A 15,113-nucleotide genomic window follows, 5' to 3' on the forward strand; every position below is an offset into this window, starting at 1 on the left:
CTCCTTGTGCCATGGTTCTCCAACTTCATGGATTTATTATGGTATTGAAATGACAAACACTTAGAGTCAGGTTATGTTGTTTCTGGCAATAATGCTAGAAAGTTGCCAGAAATACTAGTCATATACTTTGCCTGTGTAAATAGTTTAAAAAGATGGATGGATGGATGGATGGATGGATGGATGGATGGATGGATGGTTACATAGACACTTGTATTTATTGCAAGTGCAGATATTCAAATGGTATCACAAAAAATAAGGTTTCTATTGGAATGAATGAAATAACTGCAAGGTTTTTGTTCTTGACCCTTTAATTTTAGTGCACCTCTGGGCCTTGTATGGATAATTCTATTTTTAATTAGAAAACATAAATAAATGGAATAGGTATTAAGGTTGTTAACAATAGTCTCTAGAACTTTCACCATGTTAACTAATGCTGACCCAATTGCTGAGTCCATTGCCATGGGCAATGCTGAAAACCATTGCCCATGGTTTTCACTAAAGCTTGCACTTTCTGTGTATGGTATGTTGCATTCATGATTTTCACACAGATTTTACAATTATGAGTGAGACCTTTACAATATACATAGTAATAAGGTCTCAAAAATGATCAGAAAACTGCAGATAGCTTTCTATTTCCTACAAATGCCTTCCCTGTCTCTTCAGGAGAAATTTCTTCTTACCAGATGCATCCTTTAGTTACTGAGCTTCATAGTTCAAAATGTAGTTCTCTTCATACTATTAATCATGGAAATCATGAACTTAAATGTCCACTGAGCACAGAGTATTTGTTTACAAAATGTTTTGAGTGGATGTTACTTTTGCATTCAGCAGCAGGCTGAAAGAAGAACACAGGCGGACTCCTAAAGAGAACTTGTCAGTAAAGTCAGGAAACAGGTTATCAACACTTAGCCTGTTCTTATTGTGTCTCTTATCATAATTGACAGTTTGACGTAAAACTGGGTCACATGACTGCCATGGAGGTATGTAAATGGCTAAGAGGTCACCTTTCACATAAGCTTGCTGGAAAGGAAACACATTTAAAGGAAGTTTCAGTCAGAACAATGACAATATGCAAATGTTATGTTTTATGGGCTTTTCTCAACTAACAGAAACTACAGCAATCTCCTATTACACTTTCCAAAATACAATCTTTCTTGCACTAGCTATTGCAGAAACTTGAAATGAATGTTAGTCTTAGCTGTTCTTTGGATACAAGACTACAAAATCTGCTTAAATACTAATGCCTAAAAATCATTCATACTATGATTAAAGATTGAGCTGTTGGGCTGTGGGTTTTTAATGTATGTATGATTTGCATACTTAAAACACTGCAGGATGGTTGTGCTTGCAAGTTGCTGTTTAAACTGTGAAGACAGCTATAGTAAAATTCAGCACTTGGGTAGAACTTCACATCAGTATGTCTCACAGCTCTGGAAAGTGCAAAACACAATTTCCTGGCATTTTACAGAACAGAAGCACTTGGTCTACTGCTTTTCTTGTCTCCTGTGTCCACTTCCAAGCTTGTGTTCCCCTCCTGTAAAATGTCTGAGGTGAATGAGGGAGTTGCACTGCCTCCCAGGAGAAACACATGCAGTGGGCTTTGTGCCCTCTGCTGCTTCATGACTGCAGCAGAGGGGATGTATCAAAGGCATAACGGCAGAGCCTAGGATCCAGGACTAGGAAAATGCCTGGGCTATCTGTGAGGATTCCTCATCTCCTGCAAGGCTGAGAATTCTTTTCCACTTCATAATGTAAACTCATCCCCTTTCTCTTGTGGTTAAATGAGAGATAAATAAGAAAATAATTGATAAAATTTTGAGGATGGAAGATGGTATGGGAGTGAGGTTTCTGTGGCTAAAAATCCACAGAACTGTGGACTGAAGGTCACATCTGTTCAACAGCCTTCTAGAGAAGACTTTTCACCATGTCATATGTTAAGTCAGGTCATTTATTTTTCATTCATAACATACATTTGAGAAAATTAGTTATATTTTCAGTAGTTATTAGATATATCCTGGGGACTTTCTTATGTCTCCCTGCTGAGGAATGTAAATTTTCTCAAGTAGCTTCCTGCCTCTCCTCTTCACATATCCTGCTGAGAAACACTTTTAGGATTGCTTATAGTGGGTAATAGTGACTGTGCCTTCTCCTCTCCAGCTAACACTGTGGCATGATTTTAGAGGTACCTAGGTTACTCTGAGGAGAATAACTAGACAGAAAGCTTTCAGAATTACTCCAGATGACATATAGCACTTGAAATGCTGTAGTGAAGTGCCTTATGTCCTTCCAAAGCTTGGTACTCATGTCAGGTCTGTGCACCCAAGCTTTCCCTCTGGGCTATGTGGATGTCTTCCCAGGGCAGCCTCCCACTGCTGCTGTGAACAGACTTCTTCCATTAAAAGGAGCCCAGGTGTACAGAATTCTATTAAATTCTACAGTATTTTTACCCAGAAGCCACTCAACACATGCGAAGGATGCAGATGCAGACTTTGGAAGTGATATTTCTATGTCTTAGACATGCAGATGTCTTTCAACAGGAGTGATTTGAGAGAGGAAGACTGTGAGGGAGATTTAAAAAAAATAAAAATTCCAGGCAGATCAATTTTTAAAGACAATTGGGCAGCTATGTGAGCCTACTGAGGAATGTGGAGCAACACTTTTTGTACATTGAGAAGGTGTATTTCAGTACAACTAATACAGCCCTGGGCTTGTCACAGAGCCAGCTGTCATGCAAACCTGCACCTCTCCACGGTGTGGTCAGTACTGCAAGTATGGCAAAATTGGTGCAGTGAATAGCACTACAGTACTAACTGTGAGTCTCATGGAGCATGAACCTTCATATAAATATGCATGTACATGCATGCCTACAGATTAGGTATAAAATGCACATGTTGCATTATTATCTTCTCAGTATTTGGCTGTATGTGAATGGAGGTACATGTGACTGTATATAATAAGCAGCATGCCATTACTAACATTTATGAAATATGTTTCAAAAACTTCATGGTGCTTTCTTAACGATAAATTTAACACAAAAACTGTATGTGTGGCAGGCTTTCATACAGACTGTGGGAAGAATATAATGATATAATGCAGAAGCTAATTTACTAAAATGCAATATATCAGTCTCTTACTGTTTTCCCCAAATGGCAAATGCAATTAGGTTCTATATAACAAGCCAAGTGCTTGCCAGATTTTTGAGTTAGACCTAAGTGAATATAATAATTTGATAATGCTAAGTTTGTGATTTTAGTATATTTTAATTGTCCTAATCAGCCAAAGGGTGTTTATTCATAGATTTTATATTTTGTGAAGAAGTAAAAAAGGGGGATGGGTGGGAGGGTTTAACCTTTCAGTCTTTTGTTTCAGATACAAGTGAGTTTTTACAGCTAAGTTAAGAAGCTCTAAAATTTGTAGTGAAGATGATATCCTTAAGGATAATAGCAGAAATATGTCTATTGTACATTGAGTAACTAGGCTGACATATTTTATTATGTTTTCATTATTAAAATCAAGTTCAGGATCCTGTTTTCTGTAGTGACTAAATCAAATGTTTACTTACCCATTTCTTTAAACATGTTTAATATATTATTCACAGTTACCTTTAGCAAACTTTTTAACTGCATGTTTCCTTTTCTGGTTAATTTCATGTGGTTTAGTCATGCTTTTAATGGCCTTTAGAAGGTCCCTTGGAGTTCTTTAGATAACAAACAAGAAACAATCCCTATGAAAACATCAAAGACTAACATTTCCATTTCTCAGACCTTAACAGCAGGAAGCTTATTAGTCTACCAGCCAGACAGGGTCAGGTTTGCAATATTGTCTTGTCCTTAGCATTTGTATTTTTCAGGAAAAGACTGCAATAAATTGTGCTCCTGTGAAAACAGTTTATTGTAGTTTGTTTGCTGTAGCTTGTGCTATCTCAAGAATGTGAAAATGGATAGAGAAAACTAAAATGCATTGAATGCAATTAAACTCAGCAACATTTTCTTCAGAGTGTCTAATCGTATATAATAGTACAGCAATTTATATAGACATGACTATACAGAGGATAAAATGTATATTTTCTTCAGAAACCAGATAAGCTCACTTTCTTTAGCTTAAAAATAAGCAGCATACATTTTCAATAAATCTGCTAACACTATTGGGCAGATGTTAAATAAGCAGAGCTGCTGAGGGTTGCTTGAACAATCTGTGAAGGCAGAACTGATGATTTGAGGATCTGGGAAGAATTTGTTTCAGCTAATATTTAGTACATTTTTAATTATATTAAAATGCAGTATTTTAGATTCTACTTTTCTGAGTCTGAACATGATTAGATTATTTTATCACCTCTTGCTGAGTAATACTACTTTCAGTAACACTAGATTAATAAACTTCAGTTACAAAATATCTTTTCTCTTTTTAAATAGCAAGATAACAACATACAATTAGTTTAATTTTGGCAAACTTTCTATAAATTGCATGTCTTCTATATTTACCAAAAAGCATGCTAGAAGATATTGATTATATTTTACCTTACTAAATACACGTTATATAGAGCAATGCTTAAAAAGCCAGCATAATTATTTCCTTTCTTAAAGTATCACACTATTGGTTATTAATATTTCCTTTTATTCCAGCTCAGTTTGTAATCTAATAACGGCTAATTGTTATGTGCTACACACTAGTAGCTTTTATGCTTTATTAATAGAGGATCATATTAAAGTGGCATTATATTAAACAAGTCTATAGGCATTTATTTCTCAAAATAAGTTATTTTTCTTTGTTTTGTTTTTTAAAGTTACTTATTGAGAAAGTAAGACTTTTGCCATGTACAGTACTAGTTTGCATGTATTCATTTAAATACTAAAAACTGTAGTATGCTCGATCCATATCTGACTGCTAGGTTTCAATTGACAGCTGAGAATTTGTGACTGGACCATGAATCAAAACGGCAGGCATTTATACCCCAGTGCCAGTGAGGATACATTGGGAATTACTTGGCAAAGGTAACATTTTAATTATTTCCACCCCTACACTGCCTCTAAAAAAGCTGCATAGAGCAACTATATCTTTTTTAGTGGGCCTCCAGAGGTATATGTGACAGCATTATGGTCAAAATATGTGTGTAACATTTCTCCTAAATGCATTCAGGTTATCTTTCATGTAAGTTGACTTTAGATGATCCCTTAATGAAATAACATGCTGTCCTATGCAAAGGGTTTGAGAGTTGAAGGAAATACTGATCTTAGGCTTTAAAAATGTCATTTGCTCTCATATTTTTGGGACCTGATTGGTTAACAGAAAGAAAATGGTGCTGTTAGAGGTATAGATAAGAATTATAATAAATGGCTGAGGTGGTGGTTGGTTTTGGGTAAAGAATAAATATATTATTCATAGAGACATTTCCTACAATTGGCTGGTGTAGTTTTAAGTCACTAACATATACCTGAAGGTAAGATATAAACCATCTTATTTTTCAACTAGATAACAGAAAAATTAGGAATGATTTACAAAAAACGAGTTTCTTTTTCTATGAGCCCACCCTTTCCTCCCCCCCACAAAATAAACCAAATAATAAACTCCATTAAACTTTGATATATTATTAATTTATTAGCTTTTACATCTCTTGGTATAAAGTGGATTATGGTAAGAGCAGAAGATATATGTTTATCTAAATAGGCATATAAACTAATCAACATAATTTTGATACTTCAGTTTGCATCTTTTTCATGTACAGAATTATCTGCAGCACTTAACACTTAATGAGGGTTGTCCATGTAAAGCTTGTAGGTTGGGAGCCTATCAGATGAAGTATTAGCCACTCACTCATGAAATAATTTAAAATATTTTATATAAATTTCTGTGTACATGAAAATATATGTGCTTCTGAATAGTTAGTGTAAGTATGTGTGTGAGTGTAATTTATACGTACTATATACAAAATGCCTTTTGATGCATTGTACTGATGGTACTATGGATTACTAGAAGTTTTGGGACTTTTGAGTATCAACTTGGAAGGGAAATTACTGAATTTGAAAATTGATGCTGTTTACAAATCTGAAGTTTAATTTCTTCTGGGTTTTTTTTGTTTGTTTTTTTGTTTTTTTTGGGGGGGGTGGGGTTTTTTTTGGTTTTTTAAAAATTTTTATGAAACAATGTTTTATATCTGGATAGCTGGAAGAATTGTGGTGGTAAAATAAGGCCTTGTCATTTCTTTCCTTATATATTAGAGAGTACAATGGAAAATTAGCTAATGGATTCGCCTCATCTCCTCAAGTGCTGTGATTCACATTACAAATCCCCATCATGCAGTAATTGCCAGAGTTTTCAATATACTGCCAGGAGTGAATCCAAATGGAGCTTTTATAGCACAGAGGGTATGATTTATTCTCCCACTACAAAGTGACATTTTTCAGGGCATTGACAGGCATTAGAAAATTACATCACAACAACCTATCTAGGTACCTTCTCACATGGTTTTAATCAGTTGTCACTTAAGTCCCCCTTAGAGCAATGCCAGTTACACTGATAGAAGCACTGTCCTAGTGTTTGATGAATTCTGTTTTTCAGTACCATCATACAACACCTTGGGCATAAATTGTGAAAAGAAAGGAAAAGTGGGGGGAAACATTTCTGTGTGATGATCAAGAAAACTTTGGTGGTGAACAAAAGCCTGCTTCACGATCCATTCATGTTATAGACCACACTGCTTTGCAGACTGCTCCCAGATTGCTGCCTGCCACTGTGGCCCTACCAATAAACACAAGCACTGCCAGAAGAGCTTGGGTACAGATTCTACCATGGGTATTTCATTAGAGGCCTAGGCTATGCCACTTGCTCTTGGATTATGCACAGCCTTGAAGGACAAGGAAACAAACAGTTCTGCCTAAGCAGATAGCTTTTAGTTGTTGGGTTTTTAAGTATGACATTCTTCAAATCCCACAGAAATGAGGACCTAAGAAGAGAAATTGTATCTGCACAGGCTAAGGAACAGTGAGCCTTTCTAACACTAAAACTAATATTAAAAACCAAGAATTTATTGCAAAAGTAATTGTCACATGTGGGCAAAGAAATATATCCCAATTCAAAAAAGTTTCTGCAACTCCAAATGGTTTGGTAAATGCTTGATTATGTGATTTCCTTAAATCTGCAGAGCTCAGTTTGATTGTACTCAACCTCACCTTTTACATCAGGCTTTTGTGGTTAAGCACACTGGTTTTTCAGAAGGGTTATTGACCTCAGGCATGTGAAAAATTTGGCAGTCCCTCAGTGTTAGCTGCCCTGTCTCTACAGATACCAGGTAGCAGATATGGTCAGGTTGAAAGCTTTGTCATCAAGCATTGTTGGTGAACCACACCTTGGAAGTTTGGGGAAAGTGAATGACAAAAACCTTCTGTTATTTCTGTGTGTCTTTGTCTTAATAATTGTCTGTCTCACCTCATGGTAGGTACAGTGCAGAGATTTGAAAATATTTTTGTTTTGCCTCATTTCCTTAGAAAATTATGTATCTGTTGGCATTTAACAATTCAGGTATAAGACAGCAGTGGTTGGTATGCAAAGACTGAACTTTGCAGAAAAAAAGAGAATATGAATAATATTAAACAAAAAAGGACCAACAAGCCACAAAAACTTAGACCACTGTTACACAATTTTCTACAAAACCAGAAGACTTGCAGTGAAAAATGATAACAAAAATAGATTAATATTCTGTGTAGCTGAGTTAAACATTCTAGTATCTTTAAAGGAATTACTAATATTAAACATTCAGTAAGCATCCTGAAAAACCCAAAATAAAATGGAAAAAAACACCATCCCAGTTACTTGGTGAAATATTTAGAAGTAGTAATTTTTATTTTGCTCCATACCAAACCATCTACAGCTTTTGTTTGGATTGGTTTGATTTTTTCATTGCTTACTTATAACATATTTTGTCATTATATGACTTTTTATATTTACTTATAAATGTAATTTTTTGTGTTTGCTGAAATTTGAACACCATTTAAACACATCAGTAGAAATAAGCTCTCCAGTGCTTTTATGATCATTTAGGTAATTTTTTTGGTGTATATGAGAAGAAGATACTCAAAACCACTAAAAAACCCCAAGTTCTTATTTTTTTGATAATTCTGTTTTCCTAGAGACAGAAGGCGAGGGAAAGCTGTGAAAATCTGTAAGGTTCATTTAGAAAAATACAGTCTCAGTCACTATGTGAGGGCAAGAGTGTATGCAGAAAGTAAACTCAAGAAACAAGTGAGAGTGACAAAAATTGTGTGTGTGTGTGAGGCCAATAGCATGGGTTTGGTCCTAAATCTGAGCCACTCATTGCACCACTGATGGTATTTCCAATATAAATACTCATAAAAGCTGGCATGATTGGTCTCTCCTAGATCATGTGGAGTATTTGTAAGTCTTCCACAGACTTTTTAGCAACTTTTTATTGCCAAAGTGTACATATCAATTCAGCTATTGACAAATGTTAGTTCTTTTAACAATCATTCTGCATTAACTGTTTAACATTACATTTACCCTATCCAGGCAAATGGACTAGGCTAGAATTTCATGCTTTCATTCTGTTATCTTGACACATCAGCGTAGTACAACAGCTGGCTCATTCGTGGAGATACTGAGGGAAGCACTGTTCTCAGAGTGCTGAATTTCTTTCTCAGCTGTAGCTGTGGGGTATTCAGCATTTGAAGCATCATTCCTCCCCCTCCCATTCCCCACCCTCCCCTCACCACTATGTGTTTATGCTAACAGTGCTGATAAGGCAGTCAAATGGGATAATCTGATTTATCAGAGGGGAATTGAGAATGGGTGCATATTGCTTTTGTTGCACAGTATCTTGTACATGTTTGGTATTGAGAAAACATATAGCTAAAATTACACAGCCAGCAGCATGTCTGTGGAAGCACATTTTGGCAAACACAGACACCTGTTAGAGAAATAGGTAATACACTGTGACCTGTGTCCCTCCCTCATTCCTCTCCCTAACAATGGTTTGGAATAAAAGTAGTACCATTTCATTACAATTTAAGAACAAAAAGACTGAAGTTTCCTGAGTGCAAAAATATTCACAGAGAGAAAATCTAATGATTTCATATCTTTATCAATTTAAATTACTAATTCTAATAGTTTTGCATAACTCTGTCATGCAGAATGATGTGCAGAACATTGTTTCCTCCCCATCCAGGCAAACATCTTCTGAACACTTCCTAAGAAATTAGTTGTATTCAAGCCAGAATTGCATGCTGCCATCCCACAGGAAATGGGTCAGCAATCCATTAAGATGCCATTAGATAATCTAATTTGGAACTTAATCTCTAAATTAACCATGTTTTCCATACTTGAAGCATACTTGAGAGAAAGAAAAAAAGTTTATGTTTGAATCGATAGGGGAGCCGAAGCGTGAAGAAGGCTGTTTGTTTTTTCTGTAGCTGTGGTCACGTCTCAAGCCGTCTGGTAACCAGGAGAAACCAGACATGATGTAATTCCAGACTGAACTTGAACTTCAGGGACTTAGAATGGGGGAACAATGGACCATAGCAATCAATAATGTCCATTTTCCACATGATTATGTTTGGAACTTTAAGTTAAACTTTATGGGAGAAGCAACAAGAACTGCTGTGTGACCAAAATGAATGCGTTGATCTAGAAGCAAGATGTTAAAATAAAGATAACAACTTCAGTAATAATTTCTGAGCAGCACTGCAGATTCCAGTAGAATGGTTGCCTGTTCTGAGATCTCTTTGTTCATTTAGGTGGGACAAACTTAATCTTATGTTTCCTGTCAGATGATTTTTGGCAGCTGCTAGGAAAGGAGCAGCATATTATAGAAAACTCTCAAGTGTAAACTATATCTTTAACCCCTTAGTTACTCCAGCTTTCTACTTCCTTATCATCTTACCTCCAATTATTTCTTTTAAATCAGTAAAACTGATTTGTTTGGGGTTTAATTTGTTTGCTTGTTTGGTACAGTTAGATCACCTGTATTATTATTTAGTCATATTAATTTGATAAACTTGTAGTTATATTTTTTTTTAAGTGCTAAGGTAAAAATTCTAATGGTTTGAAATGAAAATAGTAATACTGGGAAAAGAAAAAGGTAGTGGAGGTGTGTAAAGTTGAGAGTCAGTTTTTCATGGGCACCCCATTGGACTCTGGTAACCAAGCACAAGTTCTCCATGGTTTGGCTTGACTTGGTCAGAGCCTCCTCTGTGCAAGTGCATGTTTGAAATTTTCTGTTAACTCTGTTCCTGCACCAAATTCTCATACATGAATGGTCCAAAGCACAGCATGGACATGGATGATTTCTCTGGGCACTCGCTCTGTTGTGGGTATTTTTTGTTAGTAATGGGTTCTATAGCCTCTTCCCCATCTTTGTGTACCTTTTTGTGTTACACTGCCACATAAAGAAGTCTGCAGGGAATAGAATAAATAGTATTCTTATTGGAGATTTTCCTTTTCCCTCCTGTGGGCATAAATTAGTAGGTCTTTAACTCATCTCTCTGCTCGATTGGTGATATGTGCCTGCTAAGCTGCAAAAATCATCCTAAACTTACCTGAGATACACTTCATAAATCTCTTGAAACAAATGCTCAACTTTAAGGTGAAATATGGCAGCTGTTTACCAATGGATGCCAGTTCAGATGGTAGCAGAAGTACCCCATTAAGTAGATATTGGAAGGGTGGTTATTCTTTTGGCAGAAAAGCAGAAGTGGAAATTTAGCCAGGACACTGAGGGTAGCAAAACTGCATTTCCAAAGTTCTTATGATCGAAGTAATTTTAAATGGTAAAACTCCCTGTATTTGTGTGGGCAAGCACTTACTAGAGAGATAGAAGTTACCTGCTTGGTGGTTTAATACTGTCACTTCACTCAACATTGATTGAAAGGTATTTCTACCTTTTCCATCTAAAGACTGACTTTTCAGGCTCTGCTCTACCTTCTGTAAGCTAGTGAGTTCATGTACATGATAGTAAAGCAGCAAGAAGGAAATACTGCTTTGGATGTACTTTCGGAATAGTAAAATACAGACTTCCGAAACTGTAAAAGGAAGGAGGTAGTAACTGGTGGAAAATAAGAATATGAAAGACCTCCACATTTATTCAGGTGAGATTAGATTGATTTTTTATTGTGTTTAGTTAATTGTTTGACATTATTATGCTCTTTATGTTATTATAACCTCCGAAGTGGACTGTATATACATATAAGCACTACTTGTGGTCCATTCCAGTAATATTTTAATCAGAGGTTCTTGAAACAGCAATTATTATCTTTAAGAGGAGATCGCAGAAATCTTGATTGAATTAACATCTGGAAACTGTAATGGAAAGTGTAATGGAGAATGTTAACCCTGTCAGATGCTTGCAGAATTTTCCTTTGCTGCTTTATTGGATTTAAACAGATAAATACATTATACTTCCTGTGTATAGAGAGGGAACTGTTGACTGTATAACATATTTGGTAGTCTAGCTATGGTGAAGAGAAAACTGCTAGCATTAGTGAAATCACCTAAAAGTGTGATGCTTCAGGAAGGTTGTCCTGCAACAATAATGGATCTGAATCTCACAACAGACTCTCATGCTGCTTCTCATGTAATTTTCTTCAAAACTTAGCCTTGATCAGTTTTTTTTTTTAGCTCTCACTTCATGTTTCAGTGGAAAGGCATTTATATTATAACTTCTGTCAGCAGATGGATAACATATTTCCTCAGGAGTAGTAAGCTAGAGTGTGGGATAGACCTGCTTTATTCCACTCATAAAATACAAAGATTTTTTATCTGAAGGAGAAGCCATGTGGGCATCCTATTAACTTCTGTAAGGACAACCATCTTGACTGTGTTCTGGGCAATGGAAAGAATTTTGGCTTCCCTGGTTGAGGCACTTAGTAGACAAAGGCAGAGTATTGCGTCTGGTTTTGTGAAACCAAGTGCTGAATTTTACCTGGGATTCACACCAACGGCTGGATGGTATGGTGAAGGGAAAGGTGTTCCCCCATTTCCTGCTCATCTGGGCACCTAGATGGAGTTTGCTTTGCAGCCAGAAGTAACTGTCATTCCTGCTAGGATGTTCTAAAAAACAAACAAACAAACAAAACAAAACAAAACAAAAACCTGAGGATGGTTTCCATGGCAGAAGCTAAGCTCTGCAATACTCAGAGAGGTCCTTTCTGAGTAGGCTGGAGAAGGCTAATGGGGACTTTGCTCTTCTGGGCAGTTGGGCAGTTGGCCTTGGTTGGCTTCATAATGGGGGAAGTGCTGGAGAGCTACAAAGCAGAGTATGGCTCATAGGGTAGCTGAAAGTCCAACTAAATTTGCCATAAATGTAAAGGGAGGTCATGGGAATATTGGATAGACAGCCACATCCATGTAGCTTAGCAAAGCCTGTGTTTGGTTATTCTCAGTTTTGTCACAACTGTTCTTGGAGCTCTGTGCTGTGACTAGGGCTCTTTTCCTCAATAGCTTTCATTCAGTTTTCTATCTTTGTCTGCAGTAAGCCCCTTATGGTGGTACCTGGACTGGGGTGGCCCAAGATAGAGTTACATCCACTTGTAGTATGATAACTTTATTTTCTAAACTACAAACAAAACTGATCAAACCTTGAAAATAATGGCTTAGGAAATGCCAGCAAACAGAGGGAATGGGCTGTTCTTCCCAGCTGCCAGTGCAGTCAGACTCTGCCCAGTGTGTATGTTTAGACCAGGACTTCAGCCACCTCCAAAGGTGGGGAAGGGGTGGTTGTTCCAGCCCTGCAGGCAGACAGTGTGTGACTGTCTTGGTCCCACAAATGCTCTGCTGCCTGCACCATCATCTCTGGCAGAAGGCTTGGCATGGGCTTTGAGTCAAGGGGCTTTGAAACTCCAGTGGGATATACACAGTATTAACATGGGTGATGTATTACTCCCTCAGGATTCATAAGTAGTACTGACAAATTTCTTGCAGTCTGCATTTTTTTCATGGTCATAATACAAGGTGGGAGGCTTGAAAGGTTTAAATAAACACCTATATTAAACTGGTAGGTCATATGGCAACAACAGTCATATTAGGAACCTGCTACAACTTATTTTTATTGAGCAGTTTCCATAAAAATCAAGATCTCTGCCTGGTATTTGAAGTATCAGATAAAAATTTTGCTGCAAATAGTAATTTGCTTTTATTCAGCACTGACTTGTTTCCTTCACCCACTGTAGTCACTAGAAGGCTGGCAACTTTAAAACAAAGCAAAAAGTCAAAACTGTATTTATCCAATCACTGAAATGCACTATAAATCTTCAGAAAGATAACCTGGAGCCTGTGTGCTTAGCCTTTGCACAGAAATTTTCTAAATAGAGTGTTGACCTCAAACAAAATTTATATTCTTTGAGTTAGTGCTGTATTTATTTGAAGTCACTAAACACTGTAAACCCCATGTAACAGGACAGCAAAGAACTGTGCATTGTAAAACATATATTCAGACTGATCCCAGGGAAACAAATCTGCTTGGCTCTTTATTTCTTTATTACTAGTTCTTAGTTTTATAAATCCACATGCTTGGAAGCAGTTTGCTTTGTGTCCATTATTTCAGCATTTATTTCTTAACATCACTGAAATCCAAAGAGGAAGGAACAAAAAATGCATTTTAAAACAAATTGTGAAGTAAGATGAATAAGTTGAAACAATTAAGCCACTTAAATGAAATTCTGGTATTGATTTTTTTTTTTGCTTTTCAGAACATTCTTTTCATTATATCATCTTGGAAAAATCTTTCATGCATAACAAGGTTTAAGTTTTTGTGAATGCTTCAAGATTTGTGGTGTAACTGTGACTTTTATATTTCAAAAGGGTTTTTATTTTCCTCCAATAGCACTTTTTTTGTAATAGTCAATAGAATTAAAACAACAATAAAAAATTAAACATATTAGCTGATCTTACATTTTTGAAAACAGCGATTAAAAAAAAAATCTGAAAAGGTTAAGACCCTGCAAATTTTTAGGTATCCTTCAAGAATATACTCAATTGAAGGAAAAAAACCCAACAGTCTTATTGGAAAGTATTTGTACTTCAGACATTGAAAACATTAATATATTAATATTTATTATAATTTCTTCATGAAATAAGATTAGTCTTTCTCCTTTGGGAATATGGCCGTTATTGAGACAAGCAGGTCAGGAACTATTTCCACTTTTTTTTGTGTGTGTAAAACATAGCACCTGAAATTAATTGCTAGGAGTTAAAATAGTAAATTAGCAAGTTTAGAGAGTTAAGTATTTTGAAATAGAAGTAAATGACAGAAATTGTTCATATTTCTTTAATATGAAAGACCTGAGAAACATGTCCCTTGGAATTCACAAAATAAGTTGACCACTCTTCAGCAACTGAAATGATCACAAAAGGCTGCCAAATGAAATGTAGTCATGTCATGAACATTTGAAATAGATAAAAAAAGGTCAATTTTCCTCTTTATACCTGATGCCACAAAAACACATCTGCTTGTCCAGGGAGAGAGCTTTGAAGAAACCGGCCAAAAGTTTTAGAGGGAAGAAAACTTTTTGCCTCCACAATACACATGTTGAAGGGCTTCAGATGTGTTATTAGGAAGCTCATTAACCTAATCCCAGAATATAATTCCAAGTGAGCACTTATGTTTGTGATAAACACTGGAAAAGCTCAATACAATGAAATGCAGAGGAAGGCTGTATTTGCATGCTGTATATGCAGTGCTGGTACTAGCTCTTTGGCAGTGATGCTGTTTTTCTTCTGAATAAATGTGACAAAACTTTCTCTGAAGTCATAGAATCATATAGCTTAGGATGGTTTGGTTTGGACTTCTGGATTGCCAGAACCACATCTAAGGAAAGGGCCACTCAAGCTACTGTGTACTGGACACCAGATGAGACCCATCTTTGAGTATCCATCTTGCAAGTACTACTGATTGGTGCCTGCTGAACCTGTGAATGCCATTGGGACTTCAGCTCCTTAGTGATAGAGTTCTTTTAAAATGATGACTTAAGGTCCTAGTCACTGAATTATCCTTGAAAATATTTTCTTTCTCAGAGGCTTGTTGAAAAAAATATGGTACTCGCTGTTATCCTTGACTCATGGCTACCCTTGGCTGCAAGTGTTTAGATGACTGGATCCTGTGTTAACTGGTG

The 15,113-nt window shown here is 36.3% G+C and overlaps 1 protein-coding gene across 8 annotated transcripts in view; it reads left to right on the forward strand.

The window, feature by feature from the left end:
- Nucleotides 1–15,113, forward strand: part of NFIB (nuclear factor I B) — a 189,739-nt gene that overhangs the window by 148,172 nt on the left and 26,454 nt on the right. For 3 of the 8 annotated variants that reach the window (XM_053932902.1, XM_053932903.1, XM_053932905.1), the window contains one exon: nucleotides 4,903–4,991. The exons of 4 other annotated variants lie outside the window; for them this stretch is intronic. In XM_053932902.1, the coding sequence (XP_053788877.1) occupies nucleotides 4,903–4,991 (89 nt within the window). Of the gene's footprint in view, nucleotides 1–4,902; nucleotides 4,992–15,113 lie in introns of those variants that run through there. One more of the 8 variants, XM_053932906.1, reaches the window with a different exon arrangement.

The sequence above is a fragment of the Vidua chalybeata genome, chromosome Z, assembly GCF_026979565.1.
Source record: "Vidua chalybeata isolate OUT-0048 chromosome Z, bVidCha1 merged haplotype, whole genome shotgun sequence".
NCBI lineage: Eukaryota > Metazoa > Chordata > Aves > Passeriformes > Viduidae > Vidua > Vidua chalybeata.